At 33.4% G+C, this 19,417-nt stretch overlaps 1 protein-coding gene across 1 annotated transcript in view; it reads left to right on the top strand.

Annotated features, from left to right (window-relative positions):
* The window catches only part of LOC114330063 (nephrin-like), a 197,134-nt gene extending 178,333 nt beyond the window's left edge, over window positions 1-18,801 (top strand). The window contains exon 7 of the mRNA XM_050652916.1: window positions 17,618-18,801. Within this exon, the coding sequence (XP_050508873.1) occupies window positions 17,618-17,896 (279 nt within the window). The 3' untranslated portion in view covers window positions 17,897-18,801. The remainder of the gene's footprint in view (window positions 1-17,617) is intronic.
* The last annotated feature ends 616 nt before the right edge of the window (window positions 18,802-19,417 follow it).

Here is a 19,417-nt window from a genome sequence, read left to right as displayed (position 1 = left end):
AAAGGCCTGAAGTAATAAAAAGCATTTTTTATAGCCTTTTTTCTATTCGAAATGTCGAATAAAGGCCTCTCCCATTTCTCGCCATTCATCTCTGTTGTGTGTGAGGCGTTTCCACACTGGTCCTGCGACTCTTCTGATGTCATCGCTCCAGCGCATTTGAGGTCTTCCCCTTGGTCTCTTCGCTTCGTACGGTCGCCAGTATCCAACTTCCTTGCTCCATCTACCATTTTCGAGACGTTCGTTGTGTCCAGCCCATTTCCATTTTAATTTAGCCGCTTGTTCCACGGCATCCCTTACTTTTGTTTTGTTTCGGGTTGCTTCGTTTGTTTGCCGATCTATGAGTGAGATACCAAGCAGCTGTCGTTCCATGGCTCTTTGAGTTTTTCTAATCTTGTCCATGTTCATTTTTGTGAATGTCCAGGTTTGAGCTCCGTAAGTGAGAACGGGAAGGATACAAGAATCGAACACTTTGGTTCGAAGGTATTGTGGTATCTTTTTGTCTTTTAGTATATGTGAGAGTTTTCCGAATGCAGCCCATCCCATTTTTACTCGTCTGCTTATTTCGGTAGTTTGGTTTTCTTTGTTTACCTTGATATTCTGGCCTAGATATATATATATATATATATATATATATATATATATATATATATATATATATATATATATATATATATATATATATATATATATATATATATATATATATATATATATTCTTTTACATGTTCCACTTTTGTTCCTTGGATGGTTATCGTTGGTTGATCATCTTTGTTCGACATTAGCTTAGTTTTGCTCAAGTTCATTTTTAGTCTTTTTTTAAGGATCCTCTATGAAGCTCATCGATCATCACCTTCAGTTCTTTCCAGCTGTCGGCTATTAGTACCACGTTATCTGCATATCTTAGGTGGTTTAAATACTTTCCATTTATCGAGAGTCACTTTGTTTCCCAATTTAATGATTTAAAGATGTCTTCAAGTGCGGCAGTAAATAGTTTGGAGATATGGTGTCTCCCTGTCTTACTCCTCCGTTGATTTTGATTGGCCTAGTTTTCATGTCGTTATCCATCGTGACTACCATTTCAGCATGTTTGTATATATTATGTATTAATATCCTATATCTAGAATCGATTCTGCTATTGACCAGTGCTTCCTCAATAGCCCATAATTCTATGCTGTCAAAAGCTTTTTCGTAATCTATAAATGCTAAGCAGATTGGTAAATTGTATTCGTTAACTTTTTCTATTAGGATCTTTAGTGTATGAAGATGGTCGCATGTACTGAAGCCTTTTCTAAAACCGGCTTTTTCTGTTAGTTGATATACATCGAACTTTCGCATCGAAGCGAAATATTCGCTTTTTTCTTGTGAAATTTTGGGACTCATCCATTTCCTTACGCCCGGCTCAAATCGTCAGATTTTTGAAATATACACTATTTTGCATGTACTTAACTTACCTTATCTTAATCTGACAATTTCGAGTTTATTTAAGGATAGATTTTTTTTTTCGGGCCCCCCTCAACGAACTCCCCTGTGTTAAGAGCCCATATATGGTAGAGGTACATCTTCAGGGTACCAGGTTTCTCCCCATATGCTAATCTGACGCGCTCGAGTAACTGCAAAAATCCCCGCTTGGGCTCCCCTACCATTATTTGTCTTTTCAGATTTTGCTTTGAACAGTCGGGGGGATCGTTTTTTGAATGGTATAATTCAGTATAGAAGTTTTCAATTATCTTCGATATCTGAGCTTTGCTTGTTTCTAGTTGGCCTTGTTGATTTTTTTTTATAGCTATAATATTTTTCTTGCCTAATTTCGGTTTGGTATATTTCAGGCTTCGATTTTTCGAATAAAAAGCATAACGAAGGGAAAATTGGAATACTTGAGCTATCTAATCTGTCGACAAAAATACACATTCCTACAAAATATAAAGCAGAGAAAGAAGATGAAGAACCAATGAAACAAGGCTACAGAAGAATATCATGGATGATAATTCAGCTATCTATATTCAAAATGGGTTCCATAAAAGTCTTGGATAGTAATAAAAGTTCTTAAATTTGAAAAAAGGCTAAGTTTTCAATCTAATAGCACATAAAATAGTATTAAAAATATTACTCTACATCACACCAGATTGAAAACAATGGGAACCTTCTCTGGTTACACCTCCGAGGCTTCTAAAATTTGCAAGCCATAACGATGCTGGGACTAAAGAAGATGAGGGAATTTTACAATTTATAATTCACGTCCCATCTGCTCAGCGCGGTAAAGTTCCAACCAGAATGGTTTCCTTCGTACTCCAATCAGAGTAAACATGTAAATGAAAAATGAATAACCGTTTTCAATTTCGTTGCAACACGAAACGGCAGCCGCTTTATATTCTAGTTCAATCAGAACTTTTTCAATCAGTTTTTCTTTTAATTTGCTTCAAGCGAGTTAAAATGTAGCTAAGCCAACGATCTATAGTAAGTAAATATCCAAAGAAGATGTAGTAGTCCCAGAAACTAGAATGCTCTTCATTACTATTCTAGTTTGGTGATAGGCTACGAAAAAACGATTCTCAGAAAATTAAAAGCAAAGAAAAATACATTTTCTATTTAAAATTTTTAAATAAATTCATCATCATTATCATCTTTCCCCATCCTCCCTAACCGCCATCTGAAAAGACGCCTGGAAACTAGTACCCCGCACGGATTGCTAAAGACGATTTAGATTGCAAAAAATTAAGTTCCTTTTCAAATAATTGCCAAAATTTAATCAAACATAATACAGTGATAAGTTAAAGTCCGGATTATAAACATTTTGCTTTTTTTGCGTATAATTAGGATTTTTAGTAAAAATGCTTAATTTAAAGATAAGTTGCTTATCTTTGTTTATTTTGCTTCTTATGATAAACTATAGTAAAATTTCATGTTACTTCCTGTCTTAAGCAAAATTCTATGAAGTATACGGAGCTATAAAACTCGAATAATTCAATAAATCATAAGAATTTTAATCCCTGTCCATGTAATAAACTAATTTGTCTGCAGACAGGTACATTTATTTGTCGAAATTTAAATACGCACCAATCACATCTGCAGATGTTGAAAGAATTTTTTCTACGCATAAATATATGTATACAAATAGAAACCATAGCTTTTTACAAGAAAATTTTGAAAAACATATTATTGTTAATTGGTTTTTAATTTATGGCCATGAATAAAAATATATTAGATATATGTTAATTATTTTTCGATTTTTTTTATTATAGCTTGGCACTTTTGAAATTTTTTATTTATTGTTAGTAATACGAGAATTAAAAATAAATATAATTTAATGTTAATGTCCTTTATTCATATTTATATCATTATATCCATGTTTACTTACACGTTTTTTTTTTCTTGAACCTTGCTTATTTCATAAAAACAGCTTATTTTTGCGACTTTTTTGCTTATATAAGAGCTTATTTTGACCTTTCTGTCATTCTTATAATCCGGACTTTAGTGATGAGCGAGCTAATAACCGGTAAAATAACGCAAAAAATAGAAAACATATTAAGTTGTGAGATAAAAATAAATAAAACTAGTGGGGGTAGTATATTTAGCGATAAAAACCTATAAACTTACATTCTATTTATTGTTTCTTGTCTTAAGATGTATCAGAGGAGCATGTCAACTAAAACCGTCACTGTCATAGTGGCAGTTGCCAAACTCGTCCGATATGTCTGAAGGTGGGAATCAACAAGTGGAATGTAAATTTATAGGTTTTTATCGCGAAATCTCCCACCTCCGCTAGTTTGATTTCTTTTTATCTCACAACTTAATGTGTTTTTCTACTTTTACGTTATTCTGCCGGTTTTTAGCTTGCTCATCACTGCATACTAAACAATATTGTTAGATCCGAAACCTAAAAAAGTGTTTAAAATGGTTTAAAAGAGATAATAAGGGGTAAAGGTGCAAAATGTCACCTGTCAAAATTTTCAATGTCTTTTAAATGTATTCATTTTTTTCGAACCCTGAGAAAGCCGATAATTATTTGTGCAACATTTAAACGCAGAATGAATGAAAGATTATTACGTTATTATTACGTTTGGATGAAATATTTACAATTAAAAATCACACTAAATTTTCTCTTTTGTTTTCACCCCTGTAACTTATTAAAATAAACATTAAAGAAATTTTCTGGGACTTTTGGCCCTCAGTAATAATGCAGTCTTTCATTCTGCGTTTAAATTTTTTTAAGAATATTTATTAGTTTTCTCAGAATAGGAAAAAAATTAATACACTTAGAACACATTAATATTTTGACAGGCGACATTTTGGGCCTTAGCCCTTAAATAATAGGTAATCGTTTTATAGAATTTGTAGCTTGCCATATAAAAAAATTTTAGTTATTATCAAAGTGGTAAGTACATGTTAAAATTTATCGGTTACGTTCAAACCACTATACGATAGCGCAATATCTCTTCCTTAAAAGTAGCATACGACAGCTCCTGTGATTTACAATGAACGGAAAATAATGGAAGAGGTAAAACAGTGCTAGCTAGCTAATAAACTCCAGCAACGCCACAATTACCGAAAATGTTTCGTAAACATGGAACATTCTAGGTAATGGCTTGTATAATACATCAATTACAGACGAATTCTTTAGTGTTTCTCTAACTTTAGCCATTAAATTAATTAAGAAACAAGTGAATTATTTAACATACAGTATGATTCAAATGTATGGTATAAATTCATTATGTCAGAAACACACGATTTAAAAAAAAAACTTAAAGCATGCAAATTTTAATTTTGGAATGGCCATCAATAATTGCTATAAAAAGTGGAGATGACGCATTTAACACAGACAACGCTAGACGTCGTTTTACCACTATCTGTATTTTTCTATCATGCTGATGTTGATGACAACAATGTTAACCTATTACATTTGTTAATATTTGTTATTTGATTTGATTTTACATATAGGCCTGGATCCCGCGTACCAAAAAAAGGTTGATTAATAGCAAGCTGCAAATTTGTTAATAGCTTAACGGTGCTGGACAAACTTTGATGTTCGGGAACGCTGGAACAGGGGAAGTTTTAATTGTGGAACGTGTCATCCCGACAAGTTTATGATTGTAAAAACTAGCAGGTTGTTTTTAAGTTTATTTAATAGCAAACTTTATATATAATATATGAAACAGTGTTTGTGTCCGATAATTATGTTGGGCATTTTAATAAGTTCGAGACGTAAAACATGTCAAATAACAGGATTTATATTGGTGGTAAATAGCAGTCTGAGTTTTGCATGAGAGTTTAATGAAAGGAGAGTAACTCAGTTCGAAGTTCTGTCCGACGTTTGTCTGACGTTTGAAACCTGTAACCTGTTCCACAATTAAAACTTCTCCTGTTCCAGTGTTTCCGTACATTAAAGTTTGTTCAATTAGACACCGTTTAGCTATTATATTTATTAAGGTGCCAAGGGTATTATAAGGATAATAACGCTTGAGGTCAATGGTGTATATACCGAGGGTCTTTGGCCCGGGGGATATACTTCACCCCCTTCGGGTTGTGAAATTAAAACTGTCAAAGTGTCACACGGGAAAAATTCGATAATTGTAGAGCTCTTGTGCAATTACTACTGAAAATTTGGATTTAGGTAATAATTATAACCTTTGTCAAAATCTACCCTATGCCAAACTGCACTTTTGCCCTGGGGGTGAAAACAACTCCATCTAGGGGATGAAAATTTTTTAATCAAAACAAATATGGAATTCGATAAAATGGCCAATTCTGAGTAAGTTTTGTTCTATAAAATTTTTTTGCAAAATTGACACTTTCAAGTTATTTACTATTAAAACTACGCATTGTTCATTGAAAAAACTCACATTTTATAACTGTTTTTTATAAATAATTTAAAAAAAATTACCTTTTTAGAAAAATTGTTAAAAACAAGAGTGTAGCTAATAAAAGCAAGGAGATTGGCGTCTGGAAGACCTATGTAAACCCAATAACGTCTGAGTTATTACCCTTTAAAGGATGGTAATTTTCGAAGAACATCGTAATGGAGAACTTTTAATCTCAAATAACTCGAATGTGGTGCAATTTGTTGGGAAAACTTAAGAGACATCTTTTAAAAGATCATTAAAAACCTTTCAAATAATCTCTGATAAAGTTTTTTGCATAAGAACTGACTGACTTATGACGAAAATAACGTCGCTTTCTAAACCCTCTTCGTTACAAACCTAATAGAAATGAATAGCTTCCCACTTAAAATTAACTTGACTTAGGTATAGTTGATACGATACATGCGATTTTATCGGTTGGGAATGCTTAGTTTAGAAAAAATAGTTGGTTAAATCGAAAATGACATTTTTAATAGTTAAAAAAGTGCATTTTTCTTAAATAAATCTAAAATATTCATAATATGCAAAAAATGGTTCGAATATTATTTGTAGAATTTTTTTTATTGTAAATTTTGATTTTTTGTTTGTTTATGTATCATGAAAACTTTTAGGTTTATTTAAGAAAATGCACTTTTTTAAATTATAATAATGCCATTTTCGATTTAATCAACTATTTTTTCAAACCGGTCGAATTACATGGATCGTATCAATTATACCCAAATTAAATTAATTTTAAGTGGGAAGCTATTCATATTTATTAGGATTTTAACGACGAGGGTTTAATTTTTACATTTCAAAAAGAAAAAAGTAGAGAGCGACTTTATTTTCGTCATAAGTCAGTCAATTATTATGCAAAAAAACTTTTGTCAGAGTTTATTTTAAAGATGCTTTAATGAGCTTTAAATAATGTCCTTTAAGTTATTTAAAAAATTTCACCACATTCGAGTTATTTGAGATTGAAGGTTCTCCATTCCGAGGTTCTTCGAAAATAACTATTGTTTAAAGAGCAATAACTCAATCGTTATTGGGTTTACCTATACTGCGTTCCACGGTCACCTTTCAGTGCAGACTCTTATGAAGAACAGTGTTGCCAAGAGATATCAATATTTATATTAAATAAATTTTAAAGTATTTTTATACCTTACTTGGTCTATTAAATTTATCAGTTTTGATGAGAAATCTTGTAAGCTATTAAAGTAAAGGGAGTTTAGCTCGGTGGTAGCGCGTTAGACTTGAGATCGAGAGGTCCCTGGTTCGAATCCGTGTGTTATCTAACTCTTTTTTTATTTTTAGTATTGTCTTAATAAAAATTTTTGGAAAGTAGTGAGTAAAAATTAGTTTACTCTTTAAATACAAATAACCTGTTGAAAGTATATTTATTTCGTTGAAATCATATAATGGAAGTATAACTTCTTACGTGCGTACAACGTACACGTGTTAAAAACTACATTTTTAAGGAACTCATGTGAATTGCAGAATTCGCTTCGCTCATTCTGCAAACTTTCACATGCGTGCCTTAAAATTATACTTTTCACACTTATATCATAAATAACTATTAAATATAATATTAATCACAGGCTAATTTAATTAATATTCAAATGATATATCTTTAATACCGTATAAATATCTTTCGTAGTACCTATTTATGAATTATTTAAAAATAATAAAACCCACAGATTGTCATATCAAGATGTTTTGGACTTCTGGAATATTCGGTTTAGACGGACTTTAAGTTCGTCTGCTTAAAACCGGCAACACTGAGCTGCAAAGTTCCATAAGTTTTATATTGGGATATGCTGCCCACAGTGCAAAGTGACTGCGGAACGCAGAATAGGTCTTTTCGACGCAGATCTCTTTGTTTTTTTTATTAACCACAATTTTGTTTTTTATGATTTTTTCTATAAAATTAAATTTTTAAGTTATTCGTGAAAAACGGTTATAAAACGTGATGTTTTCAATGACAAATGCATAGTTCATCGTAAATAACTTGGAAATTTTATAGAACAACCACTAGATGGGGTTGTTTTCACCCCAGGGCAAAAGCGCAGTTCGGCATAGGGTAGATTTTGAAGAAGAGTGTCAACAGAGCTTAAACCCAAATTTTTGATTAAAATCAGTATTGATTCTCAAAATTCCACGGTTTTACAGCTTTTTTACCGCTGATGAGTGGTCTATTATATTTGTTTTAAAATATTATTTGCTTAGTTGGCATTTTTGTTTACTTTTTTATTTTATTATTTTAATTTTGCTTTAAGTTTTGTTTGGCGTTTACACTTTTATTTTTTATTTTAGGAACGTTACACACCTCTTCCAAATGTATATTAATTAGTAAGTGTTCTTAAGACTACACGAATATCGCTTAGAGCACTTAAAACTGCACTTTATCAGTCGCTTCCAGCTTTTGCACGTAATTTTACTTCTTTAAGTGCCTTTTCCCTAAAAGTTGTTTTAACGAAATATTTAAGTTTATTACAAGCGATATTAAATTTATTACCGGTCCCTTTGGAAACATAAAGCTGCTACTTCACGAAAGTACTTAGCTCTGATGGAATTTTTGTTAAAATAATAATTAAAAGGAAGTCGTTAATCACAAAGATTATTAAAATTGGTATTGCTTTAAAGGTTTAATTACTACTAAAAATGGAAAGACTTGAAGAGCACTGTATAAAGATTATGTTTGAGAAATTTAAAGTTATATTGAATTATGTATAACCAAAAAATTACAGACAGCGGTCTCTTAGTGAAATTTAATAATCTAGCACAAATTATTGAAATTGAATTATGAAATACTGAAATTTTAGGAAACCAGCACAATGATACTTATGTTGTTAAGACATTTATAATGGTAGGGGAGCCCAAGCGGGGATTTTTGCAGTTACTCGAGCGCGTCAGATTATCATATGGGAAGAAACGTGATACCCTGCAGATGTACCATATATTGGCTTTTAACATAGGGGAGTTCGTTCAGGGGGGCCCGAAAAAAAAATATATCCTTAAAAATACTCCAAATTGTCAGATTAAGATAAGGTAAGTTAAGTACATGCAAGAAAGTGTATATTTGAAAAATCTGATGATTTGAGCGGGGCCTACGGAAATGGAAGGGTCAAAAAGTTTTACAAAAAAGCGAAAATTTCGCGTAATAAACGTCAAATCGAAAAACTAAAAACTACGTGTTCAATATTTTTTAAAAATTTATCGAATAATCTATCGGATAAGTCAATTATTATTACTGAAGTTATCACGACATAACCTCTGACATCCAAATGTAAACGTTTTTCAAAGATCCGCCTTGGTCTAGTATCTCTTGCTTTAGCTTTATCTATTTCATTTAATACTTGACATTTATAACAGCGTAACTTGAGGGAATGGTACGGATGCACATCAACCGAACTATTTAGAGCAGCAGCATCTAAGATCAGAATAGCCATGATGATTGCCAACCTCCGTCGCGGAGATGGCACATGAAGAATAAGATTTCATTTATCGCAATTTGCTTTAGCGACTGCGAGTTGAGCGCCTCTCCTGCTTGGCTATCTGAACGACACAATACTTTGCACTTTAGGGGAGAAGAGGGAGACTTGATTCCACCGTTACATTTTTTCAAATAACTATTTTTACAACCAATCTAGAACCTTGATAATTTAGTGGAACATTACAAATTTATCACAGTTTTGGGTATTATACACCCGAAAAATATACTGCTAATAAATAACGAGTTTTTGTAGAATCTCATAATATGGAGAAACTAATCATGACTTGATTACGCCTTTCCAGATTTACGATATTAAAATAAAACAGATTTACGATATTAAAATAAACCCAAAAATTGGATGCTGAAAACTAACTTTACTCAGTCATGACTTATAACAAATAATGTTATTAAAAATATATAACACTTTCTGGTAGAAAATTATACTGAAAAATTATAAAAGAAAAAAATTATTCTCGAATATTGAACATCCTTAGTGATTTAGCAAAGACAAAACATCCTATGCGCTTACTGTAGCTCCTAAAAGTCGGGCGTGGTAACTTTTTTAAAATTTGGTCACGTGCGACTTCACCTTTGTCTTCTTTTTCTGGCCTCTTAAAGGTTTTTTCATCCCTTTTTTGGGCAAATTTGATTTTAAAATCCTCCTTCTTTTTCCCATTATCTGTCCTACGTAACGATGGACTAAGTTTCTTTCGGAGACAAAGCTGACAATTACCCAATCTTGCACACTCAATTCAAACTCGTCACCTTCTGCTTCCAATTCACATTCACTATCTGTCTCAACTTGCATTTTATCATTAGGATCATATTCAGACTCTGACGATGGTAGTATAATGTCACTGCCCCCCGAACTTAAAGATTTTCTCAAATCCTTAAGTTTTTGTTTAGTTATTCTTTTTAGTGCTCTTATTTTGGCCCTTTGCTCGTTTTATAACTTTTTCTCTACTTTAGCCTTAACTTCAGCTTCAAACGCAAGTTTTTCTGGTGTTGCTGTGAGAATTTTTGTGTAGTTGCTCGCTTTCTACCCTTTGTTGAAGTCCTGGGCCCGCCTTTAGGGTGGGGTCTAATCATTTCTGGGCTAGCAAAAGTGGCAGAAGTGAAAGGCTGGTTATTGTGCTCCTTTGATGTTTGTTGTAGCTGTTCATTTTGTGAAGTATTACCATTTACAGAATGGGATCTAATTATTTGAGGTGTGGTTAAAGTGCCAGTAGAAGTAGAAGGCTAATTTTTGTCCTCAAGTAGTGTTCGTCGTAGTTGTTGATTATGTGAAATGGATCCACTTAAGGAACGTGGTCTAATAATTTCAGGGGTGGTGAAAGTGCCAATAAAAGTGGAGGGTTGGTTATTGTTATCTATGGCTGATTGTGCAACATCAAACTGAGATAAAGTAGATTTCTTTTCCGGATCTTCGCGATCAGTAACATACGCCGACATAAAATCCTCATCGGTAAAAATATTGGAATTGAAAGGCCATATACCCTTAACTCTGAATCCACTCTCAATATTACGTGGAGTAAAAGCTAGGGGGAAAGCGCAAGCTAAGCATCCTCCGACTTCATATATTGTAATTGTCCTTCCTGGGTGGGCCACCATCCAATCATCACAGGCAGTATTATAAAAACTCTTGAGAGGGCCAAATACACTCCTGTCTAACGCCTGGAGCTTATGCGACGTATGTGGTGGTATGGTAAGAAGAACTATTCCGTGTTCTTTGGCATACGTTATGGCTTCCAGACTAATGTGGTTATCGTAATTGTCCATTATGATTAAAGATTTATTGTCGGTAGTCGCCTTTACATGTTTTAGAAAATGTTCGCACTTTCATAAACTACGGCGGTGGTCCCTGGTGGGCTATGATCAATCATGCGATCTTGCCAAAGTTTTCGAGGAAAAACCATAAAAGACGGTATATGGTTTCCAATTGCGTTGATTGCACAACAAAGAGTTACTGTTGCTCCACGTTCCCCTGACGTAATTTTACCAACCTGTTTTGCACCTTTGCATGCAATGATCTTCTTTGGCTTATGAGCAGTTGAAAGGCCAGTTTCGTCTACGCTCCAAATTGCTTCTGGTCCAATTCCATTGCTTTCAAAAACTGTCTTTAAATTTATGAAAAATGTTGATACATTGTTTTTGTTGAAGCTAGTTGCGCTAGTAAGACTGGTTGCTTCCTGATATCGTAGTGATAAGGTATTCATCCTTTTCAGAAATCTGTATAACCAGTCGTAACTGGCTTGCTTATGTTTATTCCACGAAGCAGGTATTTTTTTATTATTTCTTACGGCAAACTCGTACGCTAGTTTTTTTTGCTTTTTTGGTTGTAAGGCCATGGTGTAATTTGCTGGCAACATCTAAATAATCTTTAAACATATTTTCCTCTGCATCTGTAAATATTTGAGCCTTCTTGTAATCAGGATAATAGGTTATTTCAACATTTTCTGATCGTTGTCGGCGAACGTATCTTTTTAATGTCATAACATTTATTTGATAACGACTTGCCGTTCCCTTGAGAGACGTCCCGTTATTAATAACGTCTAAAACAGGTCTAAAACCTCCTTCCTCCTTTTGTATTAACGTGGCATATCTATAAAATAAAAAACACTCATCTATAAGGACTTTCTGGAAGACTTGATCCCGGGATCATATCTCCCAGATCAGATGAAATCAAGTCTCCCCCAAGACGCCGTTTTAACATTTTTGTCTATAAAAATATGTCGACAAACTAGAACTCATTGCAAACTGTGCAAAACGTAAACTGAATGATTATGGTGTTAAATAAAAATGATACGAAAAACTCACCTTAACGAATATTAAAGAAAATCAACTTGAAATAATTCTGAAAACACTTCTCGGTAGGGACAAAAAACTTGTAATAAACACGTGCTCTTCGTAAAGTATTCTAATACAAACTAAATTAAATTGGAATTTCAGACATACTAACAGCTACGCTTTGTTGCCGGTTTTATAATGTTAGGCTACTTATTTACTGAAATTTTAAAGAGTGATCAAGTCTCACATATGATCAAGTCTCCCTCTTCTCCCCTAATAATTGTAGATATCAACTATTCTACAGAAGTGCAACACCAGGCTGAGATATTGCTACTAAAATGACTATTTAATGCCTTTATAATTGCAATCGTATTTTTTTAGGGCCAATTTCTCATGTCGAGTTCAACTCAAGTTTAACCTGAACTTTTGGTGAACTACAGTTAAACGTCAAAATTTTGACGTTTAACTGTGGTTCACTGGAAGTTCAGCTTAACCTTGAGTTGAATTCGACATGAGAAATTCAACCTTAATGTAATTATTATTAAATCCAGTCTACAAATTTTAAGCAAGACTAAAAATTTTAAAAATTAAGTGGCGCAAGCAGTAGCCTGCTAAAACTGGTTTAGTAAATATAAATTCCGGTTTGTTTCTACAACTTTTTAACGGCTTATTAGGGAGTGTCATGTTCTTGTGAAAAATCTTAGATTAATGAAAACCCCGAGATGTAACATCGTTCATTGCGCAGTGTGCCAAATTCTTCTTTATCCCTACCTAAGCGATTCCACCAATTGGAGTCGACATTAGCTTCGTATCGTGACGAGAACCGCCGATCATGTTCGAAGCTCCAAATTCCAATGCCGCTTTATTTACATTCGACACCAGGGTGGTATTATGCCAGATTGTTTGTAATTGTAAAAAGTACCGAGTTACTTATTTTAGCATTGTATTGTTTTGTTTATTTTTTTTAAATATATGCTCAAGATGTCGTAGTCAGTTAGTTGTTGATTCTAAATATGTTTTATATTAATGCAATGTAATATAACTTAAAAAAATATTACAAAAATATATACAAAATAAATACAAAGAAACTTTTTTTGGGGTTAATTAGATCAGTGGGGGGGTTATAGCAATAATCCAACTGCTAAACAGTTTAAGGCAGCTTATAGAAAATTGTTAAAACATTTAGAATTAAGGGCTAGTTTTAGAGGAAATTGTACTTCTTTAGAACTGATTACAGTTATGGTTCCTGAAAAACTAGTTAATAAGTCTTGTGGCCGAGAACGAATTGTTAAAGACGATTGTGTTGATGATAACGATGACATATCCAATACAAATTTTATATCACTTCAATTAAGGAACTTATCATTTACACATTACAAGAGAGAAGTTATTATATACATTTCAGGATGTCATTTATAAAATATCGATAATTTTGAAATGTGAAGATTGTGTAAACGCACTTATAGGAGACCGAGCAGACTTGTTGACATCATTCGTCAACCAAAGAGATACATTAAATTTAACTTATCCATCCAAAGATGTTGTTATTATTTGCTCTACTGCCGAAAAAGTGCTACAGTGTCACATAAACGTATTAATGTTAATATTGTTAATATCCAAATATTAAAAGAATTAACAGAACAATTATTATTTAAGAACTTAAACAACAATTTAAAATATTATTCCTTTTTAGAGTCACATTATTCCAATTTATTAAAACTAATAATTTTCACCTACATTAACGTCCGAATTCATCATTATAATAAAACAATTATAGATACTAGTAAAAGTAAAAAAATTATTCACAATAAAATGACATTATTTTCTGGACAATGAAAATATTTTTTAGTTTTTGATCATTGATTATTTTTATCTACGACTGATACATAATATATATATTATACTTGTGGTGTTTGCAATATAATGCCATATAATAATCCCTTAGGGATTAATAATGCGGGATTAATAGCTATTAATCCCTCTGGCACAACAATCACAAAATTCACCACGGAAACAAAATAATCAACCTCAAAAAGTGTCACTGTCAAACGAATAGTATATTTGACAGTTTGTGTTGAGATGGACGAAAATGAAGAATCTTTTAATTGTACACCACCAGAAATTGTAGAACTAGCTACAGCAACAGCATCTACCTTAATACCTGAAACATCGAAATCCATTTATAATAAAACGTACGCAATCTTCAACGAATGGCGTGTTCGAAACAACGCGAAATCATTTTCCGAAAATGTTCTGCTGGCCTATTTCGCTGAATTAAGTGCAAAATATAAACCGTCTTCTATTATGGTCATTCTATTCAATGATTAAATCTATGTATATTGATGGAGGAGGCGATTTAACTGGATTAAAGCGTCATGGGGGCTGGAAGTCAACACAGGTAGCTGAAGGATACATTGATCAGTCTATGAGAAACAAGGCAACTACAGCAGATACTATCGCTAAAGAGATAAACAGTAATGTACCATCTTCTTGTTCTACAGCAATCGAGATCCCAAATATTTGTATTAAAAACTCTACTAAAGTTAATGATGATTCTCAACCAATTCAGTTTATTAATTGTACTATTACTATTTTAATGTTTTTAACAAATAAAGTTGTTCATTAAAAATCTTAAATTAATTAATTTGTCGTAGATAAAGTAGAGTATACTACTCGCAATAATGGCTCTCATTCCCTCGGAATGTTACTCCCTCGCCGCTAACGCGGCTCGGTTCATAAATATTCCTCGGGAATAATAGCCATAATTATTGACTCGTGGTATAATCTACTATTATTGTAAAACTTTATGTTATAAAAATATACGGTAAACAAAGTATATTTCAAACGTGTGCATATCCTACATTAAAATATCATCGGTCTAATGCGCAAATTGCCTAAGTCACAAATTGAAAATTTTACAGGAGAGACAAAAAAGTGTGGAGTTTGCCTATGTTCTATGAGGAAAATAACTTTCGTTTAGCGAAAATGCCGCGAACTAAAATAATAATTGTGCTTGTGGGAATTGTCAGGCGGTAGCTTTTACCGTCTACTACTAGATGAAACCAAAAAACAATTTTCGCAAAAAATGGACTTAGGCAATTTGCTCATTAGACCGACGATATTAATTTTAAATTTAAGATAACTTCTTGTTTTTTGTGATTAGTCAATACGATTAGTGTAATTAGTTAAATAAGTGTATATTAATTTGTGTTATATTCGAAACTAATTCAATAAATATTATTATTTATTCTGAATCCAACTCTGTTTCATTTATGTAGAAGCTCCCAACCCGAGCGATTCTGTTTAGAAACAAGGAAACATTCGCACAGCTATCTAAATAAGTTCATGTTACATCTCGGGCTTCTTAATCTATGTGAAAAATTAACAGAAATCTGAATCGGATTGTGAATTGTCATCACAAAATATTAAAATTGACCAAGTTATTGATATCATATACAATATACAGTGTGTCAATTTTAAAACTTACAACGGGCTATATCTCACGAACAAAAGCTGATATCGAAAAATGCTTGAAACCGTTTCTAGAAAAGTACGGGGGAACTAAAAGGACATGAAAGAGAACTCACCCCCATCAACCTCCTAGGCCCCACCCGCCACAACTAAAAAATGTTAAATTGCAAACCCCTACTTGTGATACATCATTTAAAAGACTATAAAAAATGCTCTCCGATGGTATAAATAATAATTATACAGGGTGTTAATATCAGCCGGCTTACTATGACTTTTATATTTGTAATGCTATCTCCCGGACTATTATTGTGAATGATAAATAATGTCCGTTGGTACATTTTTTTTGTATAAAAACTTAATTTGCCGTTTTTGCAAAACAAGTTAAAAACATCTGTTTTATTGTTTCTGTCAGATACAGTAATTTTTGGTTTATTTGGGACCTTTAAATATCATTAGTTTTGTAGTTGTCATGATGGTGTACAAAGTTTACAGTATACCTGAACTCGTGGAGATCATTTTAATATTTGCGTCCCAGAACCAGTGTTATTTACGAACAGCTCAAGTATTTTTAATGAAAGGTATCCGGACAAAAATTTAAGTCAGGTGTACGTCCGCGATTTAGTTGAAAAATTTAGAGAAACGGGATCAGTGTAAAATAAAAAAAGGAATGCCCAAGATTACTGAACGAAGCATCCCAAATTGAGTTAATTGGAAATTTTGCAATAGAGCCAATTGCATCAACACGTCAAGTACCTGCAATGACAGGACTTTCACATGAGTCGGTTAGAAAGGTGTTGAAATTACATAAGTTTCACCCGTACAAAACACAAATTCTTCAAGAACTAGGCGATGATGATCCAGACCGACGAATTGAGTTTTGTGAACTCATCACTGAAAGAATTCGCGTTGAACCGAGATTGTTAAAAAATATTTCTTTCACTGATGAATGTAAGTACTTTTATGCTGAATAGTAATGTAAATAAACAAAACTGTCGGTACTGGAGTGATGCGAACCCGCATCGATTCAGAGAAGGTCACACTCAATATCCTGAAAAACTGAATGTTTGGGCAGGAATATTAGGCGGTGCTATAACTGGCCCCTTGTTCATACCAGGCAATTTAATTGACGACATTTATCTCGATATGCTGCAAAAAAACCATCTAGACTTTAATTGTGCATGAATTAGAGAACCAAAGGGACGACCAAGGCAACCTAGCTCTAGACGAAGATTTTCTGCACTTCCAGCAAGATGGAGCACCTCCTCACTATGCAGCTCCAGTTAAGCACTGGTTAGATACTAATTATCCGAACAAATAGATTGAAAGGAGAGGTCCTATTGAATGGCCACCGAGATCACCAGACTTACCGCCACCTGACTTTTTTCTATGGGGTTACCTCAAGTCAGTTGTTTATAAAACTCAACCTGCGTCACTTGAGGAATTGCGAGAAAGAATTACGCAAGCATGTCGCGCTATTACAAGAACAACATTTGCCAAAGTTCGTGCAGAATTTGAAAATAGGCTGTATTATTGTTTACAAAACAACGGAAGCTACTTTGAACATTTATTTAATTGACATTTTTAACAAATTTGTAGTTCAACAAAAACCTTATTAAATTTTTCATTTAAGCCAAAGTTTCACAATTATTGCTTCACCCTGTATAATTATTATTTATACCATTGGATAGAATTTTTTATAGCCTTTCAATGATGTATCACAAGTAGGGGTTTGCAATTTAAACTTTTTTGGATGTGGTGGGTGGGCCCTAGGGGGTTGATCAGGGTGAGTTCTCTTTCATGTCATTTTAGTTCCCCCTTACTATCCTAGAAACGTTTCAAGCATTTTTCGATATCAGCTTTTGTTCGTGAGATATAGCCCATTGTAAGTTTTAAAATTGACACACTGTATACATTTACTGAATATTTGCAGATATTTGTAAAAAGCACTCTAGCAATTTTCCGAATTTACTAAAAATAAATTGAAAACAAAATCGCTTTTATTCATAAATAAAATATATGCACTTGGTTTCAGATTGACAACGAAGTGACCTACGCCGAACTATCCCACGTGAGACCCAACTCCCTGGAGCCCATCAAAAACGGCGGAAATCAGTACGGCACGTTACTGCACAGAGACGACCCCACAATTTACGCTCAAATCGACCACAACCGACGGCCGCCACCCCTCAAAACTTCCCCAATGGTGTCCCCCGCGTCCGTAATTTTCCCCCATAAACCAGGCATCTACCACAGGGAGGTAGTTACTGTAAGAACGCCGCTGATGGGATGCCAACAAGAAAGTTGTGTATAAAGTAACTTAAGGAACTAATAGGCGGGGTGATGAGAGCGAAATACGACTTACTAAAATATCAGAAGTAGTTTACCTATCAAATATAGCTACATGTTCATGTTTTAAATATGCTTTATTTTTTCCAAAATTTCAGTAATTTAGTTGTTGTAATAGCAGGACTTCTTGGAAGAACTTAAGAAACTGTAAGGTTGATTATGATCATAGATAAAAGAAATAACAGCCAGCAAAACATTGCCAGAATCATTGATATCGAAGTGGTAAATAAATTTGTATCTCTGGGCACCTTGACAACCAATTCCGGAGGATGCCCCAAAGAAATAAAAATACGATCATCCATGGCCAAGGGAGCAACGACAGAGCTCACCAAAGTATGGAAAATCCACAACATCTCATGGATACTAAGATAAGGCTTGTAAAGCCAATGGTCTTCTCCATTTTTTTATATGGATCTGAATGCTGGGTTTTGACAGAAGTTGACATACCTACAATTGTGCAAATACCCTGGATAACAAGAAGAATTAACAAGTCTGTTCTTGTAACCTGTACAAAAATCATTAACATTTTCGAATCCTTAGTATTATCGCTCCACCCTGTATGCTAAATCGGTTTCAGGAATTGTACCGTGTATTGCATGGGATTATGTCGTCTGTGATTCTTTTTCGTTTTTCACAGTGTTAGATTGATCTTGTTTTTCTCATGAATAGATAAATTTTTATTTCTCCACGTGTTCACGTTATTTCAAACCGCCAAAGTGATCTTTAGGTATAAATCATTCACTAATGTGATTTTGGCACATGTGAAACTGAAAAATGTTTATCTTATGGGGATAAGTGGTTCTAAGTAAAAGGTATAAAATTTATTAAAACCCGTAAAGGGCTACATCAGAACAAAACGTTTTCGATTTTATTACAAAATCATCATCAGTGTAAGACAGTCTGGATGCTAGCTGAGCCACCAAAGAAATATAGGGGTAATAACCCTTCAAATATAAAATGTATGCTTTACAGATGCATATTTACTTAAAATGCCTTGTGATGGGCAAAAGGCAACAGGAATAATGCCCTAAGGTAAGGTATTGTAGGTGAGTTGCCATAAAGTCATCGAAATGTAAACTCAAATTTTTTTGTATCCCACTTGTTGGGAATTTAAATACCTTACCTTAGGGCATTATTCCTGTTGCCTTTTGCCCATCACAAGGCATTTTAAGTAAATATGCATCTGTAAAGCATACATTTTATATTTGAAGGGTTATTACCCCTATATTTCTTTGGCGGCTCAGCTAGCATCCAGACTGTCTTACACTGATGATGATTTTGTAATAAAATCGAAAACGTTTTGTTCTGATGTAGCCCTTTAGGGATTTTAATAAATTTTATACCTTTTACAAAGGATTTATTCCAATTTTTGTGATTGATGGTATACAGCCAACTACAGGAAAACTTTTCTTTCCTTGTGGATTTTGGTTCTAAGTGTTACCAGCGGGTCCAAGTGTCTTTTTCGTGGATTTGGCATTTTTCGTGG

The sequence above is a fragment of the Diabrotica virgifera genome, chromosome 6 (genome assembly GCF_917563875.1).
Source record: "Diabrotica virgifera virgifera chromosome 6, PGI_DIABVI_V3a".
NCBI classification, from domain to species: domain Eukaryota; kingdom Metazoa; phylum Arthropoda; class Insecta; order Coleoptera; family Chrysomelidae; genus Diabrotica; species Diabrotica virgifera.
The sequence above is the reverse complement of the archived record's forward strand: the minus strand, read 5'-3'. Positions and strand labels throughout refer to the sequence as shown.